This window comes from Athalia rosae, chromosome 6 (genome assembly GCF_917208135.1).
Source record: "Athalia rosae chromosome 6, iyAthRosa1.1, whole genome shotgun sequence".
NCBI classification, from domain to species: Eukaryota; Metazoa; Arthropoda; class Insecta; order Hymenoptera; family Athaliidae; genus Athalia; species Athalia rosae.
In genome coordinates, this window is record NC_064031.1 from 15,140,685 (window position 1) to 15,155,841 (window position 15,157).

Consider the following 15,157-nt stretch of genomic DNA (forward strand, 5'->3'; position numbering starts at 1 on the left):
TTTTGTTTATATACTTCTTATATATGTTGAATAATTATATAATAATAAACATATTTTTCATCAATCAGCCGCCTTGCATGATTACATACAAAACGCAACTCATAATACATTGCATCTAACGATATACTGATTTTACAGTAAAAATTCTTTGAATCACAAGTCTTCCCATCATCCCAACAAGTTTATTCAATAAAATGCACGAATGTAACTGAAAGTTCAACCATTGGGTGAAGATTGATCAACAGTTTAACGGCAAAACCATCGCAGTATGTTCGACCCATCGTTTCAAATAACGCGCGCGAATTTGATCGCTAATAACAAATTAGAGCTTCAAATTTTCGTACTTATCGACTTGATTCTACGCGTGACATTAGCGTATACCCATTCTTCAGTCAACGGCCTATATTACACAACCAGATAAGGTCAAGCACAACCGACAACCTGTCGTTCAGTTGATCTTTATCATCCGACTTCGCCATGGCAGATACCGCTGGAAAAGTGAGAACATTTATTCTTTTTTCATATTATACTTTAAAGACGGTATCGAATATAATGTAAAAACAATCAATATGACTTTAAATTTTTCAACACCTGTGACTTAAACTTGCACGTGTCACATGAAATAAAACTTAAACTTCAGACAAACTTCGTGGAATATTTCCGATTTACCATTCAAAGTTCACGTACGGAATATCCGACGAATCTTTGTCTCCCTAACTTGATAAAATCGTGTGTAAAGGATTGTCATTAATGAATATGAAAGTATAGCTGGCACCGATTTTTTTCAACAGTTTTTTACATCGTATGACCATAATGAATATATGCAGGTAATCAAATGTAAAGCTGCAGTAGCATGGGCAGAGAAGCAGCCACTTACATTTGAAGAAATTGAAGTTGCTCCACCCAAAGCACATGAAGTGCGTCTGAAGATCGTGGCCACTGCATTGTGTCACACCGATGCCTATACTTTAGGAGGTTTGGATCCGGAAGGTTTATTTCCATGTGTACTTGGTCATGAGGGAGCTGGAATTGTAGAAAGTGTTGGCGAAGGAGTCACAGAATTCCAGCCAGGTATATGTTCATAATTTGTAAAAACTTCTATTTATCCATAACTTATCACTGATTAGATTATAAGATATGATTGAATTTCTTCATTTTGACTAACAATTGGCACTAAAACCTGGAAATTATTTTCGATCATGAATCTGCAGGTGATCATGTAGTCCCACTATATATCCCACAGTGCGGCGAATGCAAATTCTGCAAGTCACCCAAGACCAATTTATGTGGCAAAATACGCCTTACTCAAGGCAAAGGCGTTATGCCCGATGGTACATCTCGTTTCACTTGCAAGGGCAAGACTCTTGCTCATTTCATGGGCTGCTCCACATTCAGTGAATACACGGTTGTTGCAGATATTTCAATTGCCAAGGTTGTTATCAAAAATTTAATTTTTAAAATTCTAAACTCCAACTATTTATTTGGATCGGTGCAGCTAGAGCCTGTACACCAATATCGGCGAGTGGGTACACATAATCATTCAGAATATAATGAATTTCTCATATTCTGTGTTTGTCAGATTGATCACGAGATACCATTGGATAAAGTTTGCTTGCTGGGATGTGGTGTGCCTACTGGCTATGGAGCTGCACTAAATACTGCAAAGGTGGAGCCAGGCAGTACATGCGCTATTTGGGGATTAGGTGCTGTTGGCTTAGCAGTTGCTCTTGGCTGCAAGGCAGCCGGAGCTTCACGTATCATTGGAATCGATGTCAATATTGAGAAATTTGAAAAAGGTTGTTTAACACTCCATTAAACTCGTCACTCACCTTGCGAATGACAGACTTACGGATATTGAAAAACACGTTTTAAATTGCAGCTAAAATCTTCGGTTGTACTGAATTTGTAAACCCCAAAGATTATGACAAACCAATCCAGGAAGTGCTTGTAGAGCTCACCGACGGTGGTCTCGATTATACTTTTGAATGTGTTGGCAATGTGAATACAATGGTAAGAAGATTTGCAATATATTTTTTGAATTACTGTAACCATGTGTACTGACAGTTGCTGTCAACTAATACATTTGCTCAGCGCCGAAATAATTACTGACAAATTATAGAGGGCGGCTCTGGAAGCTTGCCACAAAGGGTGGGGTACATCGGTAATTGTTGGAGTAGCTGGGGCTGGACAAGAGATTAGTACTCGTCCATTCCAGTTAGTAACAGGACGAGTTTGGAAAGGAACTGCGTTCGGCGGGTGGAAGTCGCGAGAGAGTATGCCTAAGCTCATCAGCGATTATAAATCAAAAAAACTACTCCTGGATGAGTTTGTGACGCACAATCTTCCTTTTGATAAAATCAACGAAGGTTTCGATCTGCTTCATGCTGGAAAGTGGTACATATCTCAGATTTTGCCTTGCATCTCAAAGAAAGTCACTTGTCTGGTGGTATGTGACTTTGAATTCTTACCATTATTTTTTGCTAATTTAGTACTTTGAATGTCTAGCTTGAGAGCTGTCTTGCACCTGTAAGATGCATTTACTTTCCGACGCCAAGGATCAACGTACCATTGTGCATTCATAAAAAAAGTGGAACAAAATACTATTTGCAAAATAAATATTTCATTTTGATGATACAATAATAATGGAGTCGAAGAGTATTCATTATTCATCATCTGTTTGCCACCCTGAATATTTGCCACTGACTGAAGTGATGAGGGAATTAGGTGCTTCAGAAAGTCAGGTAAAAAAAGAGATTTCTACAACAATCTTTATTCATAAAGAATCCTTACATCCATATATATAGTTATATGATGCCGCGAAGATGAGTGCTGTGGTGGCTACCGGTAATAGTAAAAATTCTTTATGTCTCGATCAGGAGTTATACACATTACAAAAATCATCGTGACCGTTCTGCCACACAAGCGATGATCCTCATTGTATATAATTATATACAATACAGAAAATTTCAAATAAATTTTCACAACTTTTATTTGGAGCTCCTTACTTAAAGTCGACTACTGTTTAGGTGATAATTCTGTCGAGCACTTCAGATGCGGAAATAAAGGGAATGTATAAGACTACCTAACGCATGATGTTCCAAGTCTAAATGGCATATGGATATATTTCCTACATATATAATGTATGTATACCTAGGTAATTGAATGCCTAAAAGGGACGTGTCATGTTTATTAATAGGTAAATATATTATTACATTTATTTGCTTATAGTTCATAAGCCTATAGTTCGCTTCAAAATAACTGCAGTTATGTATTTTCAATCAAATTTGTAAGTACTGATATATGAAATTCGGCAGACGTCTGATTAGTTATTTTATCGTAAACTTTTCCCTTGGACTCAATTGCGTTGAAATTCAATATTAGCTGCAAAAATTCTTCATTCCGGAAAATATTGATTCGTCAGTAACAGTCAAAGCGGTCCAAGATTGAGAGTGCCACTATCAATAAAAAATAATTTTAATTTCCCTGGGTTTTGGGATGGAGCGTTGAAATACTAAATTCCGTGGTTTTCCAAGTTTTTTTTTTTACTTCAAGTATAAAGGTGTCGTATCTTAAGCAGGAATTTGACCAGCTTAGCACGTCTTGATCGATGCGCGATAGGTATTCATCATTATTTTTATTATTATGTCATAATAATATCTATGCATATTTGCTCTAGTGGTCTCGCACTACAAGACTGCTTACTTACATAGTCACACAAATCATTTCTACCGATTACATAATAATTATTATCATAAATCTCTACAGTGTACCTCGTACTCGTTATGTAAGGGTCTAATAATAAGTAAAAACGCTTATCGTTACAATAAGTAGTAGCAGTTGTTGGTGTGAAGTAGGGCATTTTTTTGGTGTATCACGAAGTACACAAACATTAATTCGCGGAGCTGCACAGACGTCTGATTCCGAAGGAAGGGGATCAGTCTCAAAGAAATCTAAAACTCAAAAAACACAACCACAATGGCAATCGATCAAAAAGTATGACTTTGTACTTGTGGATTAAAATTGTGGCTCACAGCATCGTGTGCGTGAACACACGTAACATTCATTCCGGAATGATAAATGCATATTTGTTCAATCGTTCGATTAAAATCTGTGCAGCTACGTGTGATCCCGTTAATCGTAATTCATAGACAGTAATATGCTTATTAGGTAGGTATAATGGTAGAGCTAATAGTTAAAACTTAGAAAGAATGTATTATGTATTATCCGTTAATTTAGTGTTAGTGTGAAGTGTATGTTGTGTTATTGATGCAGTGACAATTGCTATGTTATCTATATTCTATTAGCATAATTACTTGATAATTATATTATTTAATTATAATATATAATACAGTTGTGCCTGGAGGTATCCTGGTAGGTACAGACTCATCTAATACCCTTTGTATAAAGGACATATCAAAGTTTTTGCCCTGATATTGAATTTCTCTTGTTTATTTCTTTTCTTTATTCATTTCGTTTTCTTTGTATTTTTAAAAAATTTGTTTCCAATGGTTTTTTTTTTGTGTTCTATGAGAGTTCTTTTTATTGTAGTATTACAAAGTATGCTCAAATCAGACGAATGATACATTTTCAACATTCATAATGACAATCCAGCCAACAGGCGAAAGCCACTCGCTCACAATGCGTAGACAGAGTGGCTGAATAACAACTTTGATTGTTCTTCCATTGCACACTTCCATTCTGTTCTATTAGAATAGGATAGCAATAATAAGTATCAGTTTAATTGTACGCATCCCTATCAAGTAACCATATCTGAATCGCGCAAGGGGAATATCTATAAAACTTAATCATAAGATTTTGCGTAGCTTTGCTTAGTCAAATTTGACCACACTTTGATTGCTCTTAACGTACATGAGAGACCTGCAACCGCAACAGAGGTATTTTAGGCTGACAGGTGGGGGAAACCCTCGTTTTCAAAGTAGGGTTGTCGAACTGTACCTAGTGCTGATATCGCAGAAAAATTTAGAAATCTAACGGCTGGTCAGCAGAGCCCTCGAGATCTTGCGCGGGATCAGCACCCCCGTCCTCATCGTCTTCGAGATCCACGCTATTTGTTTTGATGCCTCCGTTGCTCATTTTGTTCACGATTGAATCTGAAGAAAAAAAGAAACGTCTAAATTTAGTAATTGTGACGATGACGAATTGGCGAAAAATAGATGCATAATGCAGAACGCAATGCATCCTCCGAAAAATTTCACTGATTAATTGCAGTCTCTCGGGAATGAGCATGATATGAATGGTTGATGAACCATTTCAGGCTCACCATGGGGAAGAGAGGTGATTACTATTCCGATTATCTTGGTCACGTACTCATAAGCCATCTCCGTACCACATACATGTACAGAGTGATACAAATGAACCGTCAACCACGAAATTTTGACCCCGAGCGAGGGTTCATTTTTTTGTCATTAGTAAATGTCCTCAACTCAAGGGGTTTCGGGGAAAGTCTAGACTTTCGTCTAGATCCCAGGTACATTTTTGCATGCATTGCGTTGCTTGACGAAAGAAGCGGAGTCACCTAATTAAAATAAAAATAGACGAGACCCGCGAAAAACCGATATTTCGAACTCACCGCAATCAGGCTTGGTGCCGCGGGTTCGAGTCCCTGCGAATTCTACTCCATGGGGATCAACGCACCAGCAAAGACCGAGCCCCCGGTGGCATTGGGTGCTTCGATAATAGCCTCTGGAATCACAAGCTGGTGCAACTTCTGGAGATGATCGTCTACGAACGGCGGCACAGGGGCGTTCAGCCTTCGAGTAACACCCGCACCATTCTGGCCCGCTCACGTAGGCATCTCTGAAACGGCAGATGAAGGATATATTATACCCGAAATTCAACTAATCTGAAGAATATTTGAAACAGACATGCGACCTACAGGACCTCCTGATCTATCAATCCTGAATTTACTGACCTGTCGGTATCACAGGCGTCGAGGAATGGTTTTAGGCAGGGTTCGTTTTGGTCATGTTCTAGTCCATAAAGTTCCGTGAGAGAGATTCGGCTGTCCGAATCAATGTCCAGGTGACCAAACATCCATCTGACTTCGCTCTGACATCCAGCAGGGAAATGACCTATGCAATCAAGTAGACCGATCGATGTATGCATGTATGCCATATCCATTTCATTTTATTTACTGTAATGACTTCAATTCCGAGTGAAGCGTAGGTGTTTGGTTTAATGTAGATAATTAACTGGGCGTATGTATTCAACTAATTATTATAAGAGGTCTTTTTTTTTCTTCACCTTTTGGTTTGGTATGCTGACGACGATGTTTGACATCAGCCATAACGACGGAAAACCAATCGAGAAGCCTGTTGGCCATTGCGGGTTTCGATGGACAGTCAGGTTCGCGATTTTGAGGCTGAGGACTGTGGACCAGATTAGTAGAGGATGGCGTCTTCTCCATCACCTCGTTATACATAAGGTGTTTGTCTTCGTAGGTATTACTCGCTGGCGCGGGTATCTGCTGAATGAAACATTGGAACTCGCATTCAACAATCACATCAATGATTATAAAATTTGAATTTAATTTAGAAGTTTGCTACAGGGTAAAAGACATCGAGTGCAATCTACTCCAGAATCACTTTTAGTGATGCTGGAACGCAACCTTCGCAGGCGTCCAAATCTCATAAGCAAACCACGTAATTTGAGCGTTTTCACACCGCTCGAGCAAGTACCTATGTCCCCCTGGGATGTGCCTGAAAATTAATTTAACATCGAATACCAGGTTTAGTGACTACTGGGCAATCTACGCTATGAGGTACCCGCGTTAGTATATAAACTCCTGCATTAATCAGAGCCGCGTTTTCCCCTCGTGGGGTGGTGAGACGTGGCTCGTCCGAATACGACATAGTTTGTAGCAACTGTATGGAATACGGATTCAGAACTGCTGTGTCCATTTGATAATGATTCGGAGTTGTGGTTTTGCGGGAGGTAATTCTAGCGAATTTGGGCGTGATGTATATCCGAACATTTGTAAGCTGCACAAAATTGGTGGCTCCATGGATTGAAATACCTATCCGGAAGAAATATCATAATGATTCACGATTTTTTTATCACGATAGTCTTCAATGTTTTTGAACCCGGAAGTCCCTCAAAGTGCCCAGAAAATGTGCAAAGACTATAGTCTTTGGTGTTTTTCGCCCCGAAAAATGTGCAAAGACTATAGTCTTTGGTGTTTTTCGCCCCGAAAAATGTGCAAAGACTATAGTCTTTGGTGTTTTTCGCCCCGAAAAATGTGCAAAGACTATAGTCTTTGGTGTTTTTCGCCCCGAAAAATGTGCAAAGACTATAGTCTTTGGTGTTTTTCGCCCCGAAAAATGTGCAAAGACTATAGCCTTTGGTGTTTTTCGCCCCGAAAAATGTGCAAAGACTATAGCCTTTGGTGTTTTTCGCCCCGAAAAATGTGCAAAGACTATAGCCTTTGGTGTTTTTCGCCCCAAAAAATGTGCAAAGACTATAGTCTTTGGTGTTTTTCGCCCCGAAAAATGTGCAAAGACTATAGTCTTTGGTGTTTTTCGCCCCGAAAAATGTGCAAAGACTATAGTCTTTGGTGTTTTTCGCCCCGAAAAATGTGCAAAGACTATAGTCTTTGGTGTTTTTCGCCCCGAAAAATGTGAGAAGACTATAGCCTTAGGTGTTTTTCGCCCCGAAAAATGTGCAAAGACTGTCTTTGGTGTTTTTCACCCCGAAAAATGTGCAAAGACTATAGCCTTTGGTGTTTTTCGCCCCGAAAAATGTGCAAAGACTATGGTCTTTGAACATTATTTAAAATAGAAAGAACACGATTTATTTTCGATTTTTCCCAGGTTTTTTAAAAAAATTTTCTAGTATTTTCAATTTTTTCTGGATTTTTGAAATTATTCTTCACTTGAGCCGCCCCTGGATGGGTGCGGGCCCTGAAAGTTAATTGTCCGGCACTATTTTTAGGCTCCACCCCTAGAGGGTCACGTGACCAGTCCAGAAAATACAGCTAGCGCTATGTGGCGGAATTTTCGTGAACTAAAATCCCAGGTTTCTTGCCCCTTGACGTCAGGCCATGTGATGCGTGAACGAGATGTATTTCGTGTCAATACTTTTCCGGTATCTCTTGGAGTAATGACAAATCTTTTACCGCTTAGCCAAATCGACGAGAAAGCAAAAGTTTTGTCGTTTCTCTGAGCGAAACCGGAAAAGTATTGACACCAAATACATCTCGTGCACGCATCACATTGCCTGACGTCAAGGGGCAAGAAACTTGGAATTTTAGTTCACGAAAATTCCGCCACATGGCGCTACCTGTATTCCTTAGACTAGTCACGTGGCCCTTAAAGGGCGGGGCCTAAAAATAGTGCCGGACTATTAATTTTCTGGGCCCGCACCCTTCCAGGGGCGGCTCAAGTGAGAAATAATTTGAAATTTCGGAAAAATACGAAAAAAAATCGGAAAAAATTACAAAAAATTTGTGAGGAATCAGGAATAAATCTGATGCTTCGACTTCGAAAAATATGCAAAGACTATAGTCTTTGGTGTTTTTCGCCCCGAAAAATGTGCAAAGACTATAGTCTTTGGTGTTTTTCGCCCCGAAAAATGTGAAAAGACTATAGCCTCAGGTGTTTTTCACCCCGAAAAATGTGCAAAGACTATAGTCTTTGGTGTTTTTCACCGCCAAAAATGTGCAAAGACTATAGTCTTTGGTGTTTTTCGCCCCAAAAAATTTGAGAAGACTATAGCCTTAGGTGTTTTTTGCCCCGAAAAATGTGCAAAGACTATAGTCTTTGGTGTTTTTCGCCCCGAAAATTGTGCAAAGACTATAGTCTTTGGTGTTTTTCGCCCCAAAAAATGTGAGAAGACTATAGCCTTAGGTGTTTTTCGCCCCGAAAAATGTGCAAAGACTATAGTCTTTGGTGTTTTTCGCCCCAAAAAATGTGAGAAGACTATAGCCTTAGGTGTTTTTCGCCCCGGAAAATGTGCAAAGACTATAGTCTTTGGTGTTTTTCGCCCCGAAAAATGTGCAAAGACTATAGTCTTTGGTGTTTTTCGCCCCGAAAAATGTGAAAAGACTATAGCCTCAGGTGTTTTTCACCCCGAAAAATGTGCAAAGACTATAGCCTTTGGTGTTTTTCGTCCCGAAAAATGTGCAAAGACTATAGTCTTTGGTGTTTTTTACTCCGGGGTAAGGGTTGAAGTATCTGGAACATTGATCGTAGGATGCTTTTCCAGCGTATTTTGACCTGGAAAGAGCGGATATGCTGAGTGAATTGAGCTAGGCGTGATATTTTCTGAGTCAACACTATTTTTCCGCAGCTCCATTTCACGTTTATTACGTATATTCACCTACATTCAATTTTTTTGTTTAGGTGACAGACATGCATCCTACTGAGAAGTTTGGCCGCTCATCAAAACTACAGAGCTATTCTCGCGGCGTCTACAAGGCCTTCCATCGTATGTTTGGTGAAGATGATTAGCACAAATGAGTTGAGCTTTCTTCTCGAACTCATCCCAACTATTCATTAGTAATGATTGATACATACGTATATGCTGTGATCATGTCCATATTTTGTTAATAACTATACAGTGAATGATCTTACTATAATCAAATATCAAATGCTGTCCGTACAATTGTAAATCATCATGATTATGAAGAATGAAATGTATCCTAGAAAATTGTCAATAGAGGGATCACAATATGTCAACAAGTATTTTTCAACATTGATTCATCAATAAATCTCAATGACTACCAATAAGCAATTGTTGATTTACTATTCTCCAACCAACCTCCAAACCTCATTAGCTAAATCATCAGAACATCGTGTAGGTAAATGCAGGTCGATTCATATTTCTGCCTGACTATTCAATCACTCAATCATGCTTGTATAGAAACAGGACGCGATGAAGTAATGTCGGCCCTAGAAATTGAAAGTTTGCCGAAAAGTGGAGATTTGTATCAGGAGAACAGGAAACCCGAGGAGCTGGTCCGAAACTTGGTGCCTCATCATGTGCATGCATTCAATCCTTCATGATTATGTCTGATAGAGAGAGCGACTTATTCTTTGCAGAACTAACAATATGCCTGCCTATGTATTTATTTATTCAATAAATCGTACATAGAAAAGAAAAAGAATAATTTCTAGCTCCAGAACAGCGTTTCCCAAGTTTAGAATTTAGGCTAAAGAATTTTCTGGGTATCAGGAGAACAGAAAAAACGAGGAGGTATTTCGGAATTTAGAATTTGGTCAAAAAAATTTCCTAGGTATCAGGAGAACAGGAAAATCGAGGAGGTATTCCGAGACCTGGTGCCTCATCATGTGCATGCGTTCCACCCTGTTTATTTATTCCTATTATGAAAGAGAGAGCAACTGATGCATTGCAGGACTGACTGCATGCATGCCTGTGTCTTTGATCGTTCAATCATGCTTCAAACCGGGACCGATAATGCAGAGCTCTAGAATGCCGGCCCTGAAAATTGAAAGTTTGCCGAAAAGTGGAGATTTGTATCAGGAGAACAGGAAACCCGAGGAGGTGGTCCGAAACTTGGTGCCTCATCATGTGCATGCATTCAATCCTTCATGATTATTTCTAGTCTGATAGAGAGAGCGACTTATTCTTTGCAGAACTAACTATGTGCCTGCCTATGTATTTATTTATTCAATAAATCGTACATAAAAAAGAAAAAGAATAATTTCTAGCTCCAGAACATTGTTTCCCAAGTAAAGAATTTAGGCTAAAAAATTTTCTGGGTATCAGGAGAACAGAAAAACCGAGGAGGTATTTCGGAATTTAGAATTTGGTCAAAAAATTTCCTAGGTATCAGGAGAACAGGAAAACCGAGGAGGTATTCCGAGACTTGGGGCCTCATCATGTGCATGCGTTCCACCCTGTTTATTTATTCCTATTATGAAAGAGAGAGCAACTGATGCATTGCAGGACTGACTGCATGCATGCCTGTGTCTTTGATCGTTCAATCATGCTTCAAACCGGGACCGATAATGCAGAGCTCTAGAATGCCGGCCCTGAAAATTGAAAGTTTGCCGAAAAGTGGAGATTTGTATCAGGAGAACAGGAAACCCGAGGAGGTGGTCCGAAACTTGGTGCCTCATCATGTGCATGCATTCAATCCTTCATGATTATTTCTAGTCTGATAGAGAGAGCGACTTATTCTTTGCAGAACTAACTATGTGCCTGCCTATGTATTTATTTATTCAATAAATCGTACATAAAAAAGAAAAAGAATAATTTCTAGCTCCAGAACAGCGTTTCCCAAGTAAAGAAATTAGGCTAAAAAATTTTCTGGGTATCAGGAGAACAGAAAAACCGAGGAGGTATTTCGGAATTTAGAATTTGGTCAAAAAATTTCCTAGGTATCAGGAGAACAGGAAAACCGAGGAGGTATTCCGAGACTTGGGGCCTCATCATGTGCATGCGTTCCACCCTGTTTATTTATTCCTATTATGAAAGAGAGAGCAACTGATGCATTGCAGGACTGACTGCATGCATGCCTGTGTCTTTGATCGTTCAATCATGCTTCAAACCGGGACCGATAATGCAGAGCTCTAGAATGCCGGCCCTGGAAATTGAAAGTTTGCCGAAAAGTGGAGATTTGTATCAGGAGAACAGGAAACCCGAGGAGGTGGTCCGAAACTTGGTGCCTCATCATGTGCATGCATTCAATCCTTCATGATTATTTCTAGTCTGATAGAGAGAGCGACTTATTCTTTGCAGAACTAACTATGTGCCTGCCTATGTATTTATTTATTCAATAAATCGTACATAAAAAAGAAAAAGAATAATTTCTAGCTCCAGAACAGCGTTTCCCAAGTAAAGAAATTAGGCTAAAAAATTTTCTGGGTATCAGGAGAACAGAAAAACCGAGGAGGTATTTCGGAATTTAGAATTTGGTCAAAAAATTTCCTAGGTATCAGGAGAACAGGAAAACCGAGGAGGTATTCCGAGACCTGGTGCCTCATCATGTGCATGCGTTCCACCCTGTTTATTTATTCCTATTATGAAAGAGAGAGCAACTGATGCATTGCAGGACTGACTGCATGCATGCCTGTGTCTTTGATCGTTCAATCATGCTTCAAACCGGGACCGATAATGCAGAGCTCTAGAATGCCGGCCCTGGAAATTGAAAGTTTGCCGAAAAGTGGAGATTTGTATCAGGAGAACAGGAAACCCGAGGAGGTGGTCCGAAACTTGGTGCCTCATCATGTGCATGCATTCAATCCTTTATGATTATCTCTAGTCTGATAGAGAGAGCGACTTATCCTTTATAGAACCAACTATATGCCTGCCTATGTATTTATTTATTCAATAAATCGTACATAAAAAAGAAAAAGAATAATTTCTAGCTCCAGAACAGCGTTTCCCAAGTATAGAATTTAGGCTAAAAAATTCTCTAGGTATCAGGAGAACAGGAAAACCGAGGAGATATTCCGAGATCCCATGTGCCTCATCATGTGCATGCCTTCAATACTATGTATATTAATTCTACTCTCTCTCTATGAGGTCGAGACACTAGCTTGATAGTCGCTTGCAGGTCTTTGGTTTTTTTCACCTCGAAAAATGTGCAAAGACTATAGTCTTTGGTGTTTTTCGCCCCGAAAAATGTGCAAAGACTATAGTCTTTGGTGTTTTTCGCCCTGAAAAATGTGCAAAGACTATAGGCTTTGGTGTGTTCTGATGCAGAATCTTCTCAAGATGGCCTGCAAAAAAGGACCCATGCGAAGACTTATGCGGACTATTCTCGTGTTCAAAAATCTGGAGTGGACAACCTTGACGTAGATTCATCTGCATACTCAATGCTTCTGAGGAATATACCAACTTTCCAGAATGGTGGGAGAACGCGACTAATGACAGTGCCGGTCAAGTGATTAAATAGGGTTGGTCGTTTGATATCTGTACATCACTTTTATTGATGTATAATCAAATTGTTGCGAGTATCGAACCTCTGAGCTCTGAGGTGGTCCCAGTTACATATTATGAAACTATCATAATTAATTATATTATCCAGTTTAGATGTGTAGTAGAACATTATCGCATATGGGGCGATTCATCAATTACTCGTTTGACTATAGATGCACGTATCCATCAAATTTAATGAGGGTCAGCGACTTCGTTCGTGACTAATTCGTTGGGGTCGAATGTAAAGAGTTGTGACCTGTCATGTCGGTAGCTTCTTCCTTCTTGTTCATAATATCCCTTAGACAAACAGTTCTGCGCCGGTATATTTCGGATTAAATTTTGTTCACGTATCGATTAGCTCTCCCCAAACGTGAGGTCGAATATAGCGAAGGAATAAAGAATATATGTACACGTCCCATCATCGTTTCCAATTTTCATGCGTATACGGTCTAATAACGCGATGACTCGTGTGTTATTACATGTCTGCTGACAAGTCTCGGGGGTTCAAAATTTCCTGCTTCTTTCGGGCACCTACTCCCCCACCGAGTTGTCGAAAAAATTGACAAAGTTCTTCGTGGCTTTTCCCGACTGTATTCAGAATCAATCAACGTATTGTATCGCCCAAAAATTTCAGCTGACCCCTAGGCAGACCCTAAATAAGAATGACACCTCGTGAGTCGATATAATATTTTCCAAACAGAATTCAAGTCGTTTCAGCTGCGATATGCGTATATTTTGGATCCAGTACTTAATCATTGATAATACCGGGTCTCCTTTACAGGATACTAGAAGGAGTGAATTTAAGCTGTCACGAAATGATGAGGGTGCGCCTTGAAATCGCCGTTATAGCCAAAGGCACTCCTTTTAATTTTCCTGGTAGAAAATTCACCCACATATGTGTGTCGGTTGAGTAGCAGTAGTCAAGAGCGAGATCGTCGCATACTGATTAGAATAATTAAACGTTGAAATGGTGATTTTATTTAATTATAACTAGTAAAATAATTCGTTACTCATATGCACGTTTGAATCAAGATGGAGACGCGTGATAGGATATAGAAAAGTGAGAAAAAAATGAAATTTCATGGATTTTTAAAGTTCATGCAAATGCAGTCGTCGACAGGGATCGATCGATCTCGGATCTTGACTCGGCGTCGATCCGTTATTTGTGTATTGTGACGAAAATGAGCAACTGACCTTGGCATGCTTAGTATACTTGAGATACTGATAGTGATGATTGTCGTAGTTGAAGTCTCTCGGGGTGAGAGTGATGTCCCGATTACGGTTGAGCTTTCCAAGAAAGGAGTTCTGCCTCTGCATCTGCATTTTTTTCTTGTGCATCCGTAGCTCCGATTCTGCAAAGACGATAATACGACGTGAAAGAATCGCGCGTAATGAAACCGACCTTGTTGAAATTTTCAATTTTCGCTTTTATTTTTTAACGTTCAAAATAATTCACCGATTTTTCAACGTTCGTGAGATTTCATCGATCGACATTGAAATCGTGGAAAGAGACGGAACTTTTCGAATGATAAATGATATACACCGAAAGAAAATAGCACGTTGCGATTCCACCAAGATTCAGGCATTGTGAGATACCGCAAGATTTGACGATTTTGGCCAAAAATAAGTTGGAGGAAAACTTTAAATTGAGTTTTTATCTTATCGCGTGATGCTCTGAACGTTGTATAATAGATATAAGTATACTTCCAAACTTTGGATTGGATTTCACGGTGTTTTTTTCTCAACCCTCAAAGTTCGTGGTTGGAAAATATATAAAATAATGCGAAATACATAATGCGCGAGTCTTACAAATTGTCGTTGCATAAATTGAAACAACTTATATGCGGATAACCAAGGATCTCGAAATAGACGTGATAAATTTCGGTACCGATGACGTAATCTTTCACCTGGTTACATCTCCTCATATACCACACACATCAAAATAGGTTAAACTTTCCAAGTAGGTACTGCAAGAACCATTATCTTCCATCCGTTTACATTAGTTACCGTTCCACTCTCATGCAGCATGCAGGAAGGTACATAGGTAGAATTTTGTTGTTTACCCAAATCTTCCCCCAACTTCGCCATTATGTAAGCTAGTCTTTCATAAAAGCTACTCTCTCTCCCTTTTTCTCTCCGGAAGCTTTTGTAACTCCGATATAGCTATAACTTCGGCCATTGTATAAAAATACCAGATTCTGTATTTACTTTATCAAGTTTTTAACCGATAACGCCGTCTGAAATACAGGGATGA

At 39.3% G+C, this 15,157-nt stretch overlaps 2 protein-coding genes across 3 annotated transcripts in view; one reads left to right on the plus strand and one right to left on the minus strand.

Annotated features, from left to right (window-relative positions):
• The first annotated feature begins 358 nt into the window (after positions 1-358).
• LOC105693548 (alcohol dehydrogenase class-3) lies at positions 359-2,640 on the plus strand. Its single transcript, XM_012413557.4, has 7 exons — positions 359-498; positions 828-1,071; positions 1,212-1,432; positions 1,580-1,796; positions 1,880-2,010; positions 2,120-2,394; positions 2,506-2,640. Exons 1-7 carry the CDS (start codon positions 478-480, stop codon positions 2,528-2,530), a joined length of 1,134 nt encoding a protein of 377 aa, XP_012268980.2. The 5' UTR covers positions 359-477; the 3' UTR covers positions 2,531-2,640.
• Positions 2,641-2,754: 114 nt separating this feature from the next.
• The window catches only part of LOC105693549 (proteoglycan Cow), a 79,631-nt gene continuing 67,228 nt past the window's right edge, over positions 2,755-15,157 (minus strand). The window contains exons 6-10 of one of the 2 annotated variants that reach the window (XM_048656832.1): positions 14,098-14,255; positions 6,265-6,484; positions 5,933-6,092; positions 5,591-5,817; positions 2,755-5,111 (exon numbers count right to left, since the gene is read on the minus strand). In XM_048656832.1, coding sequence (XP_048512789.1) covers positions 4,981-5,111; positions 5,591-5,817; positions 5,933-6,092; positions 6,265-6,484; positions 14,098-14,255 — 896 coding nt within the window. In that variant the 3' untranslated portion in view covers positions 2,755-4,980. Of the gene's footprint in view, positions 5,112-5,590; positions 5,818-5,932; positions 6,093-6,264; positions 6,488-14,097; positions 14,256-15,157 lie in introns of both variants that reach the window. The other variant, XM_048656831.1, reaches the window with a different exon arrangement.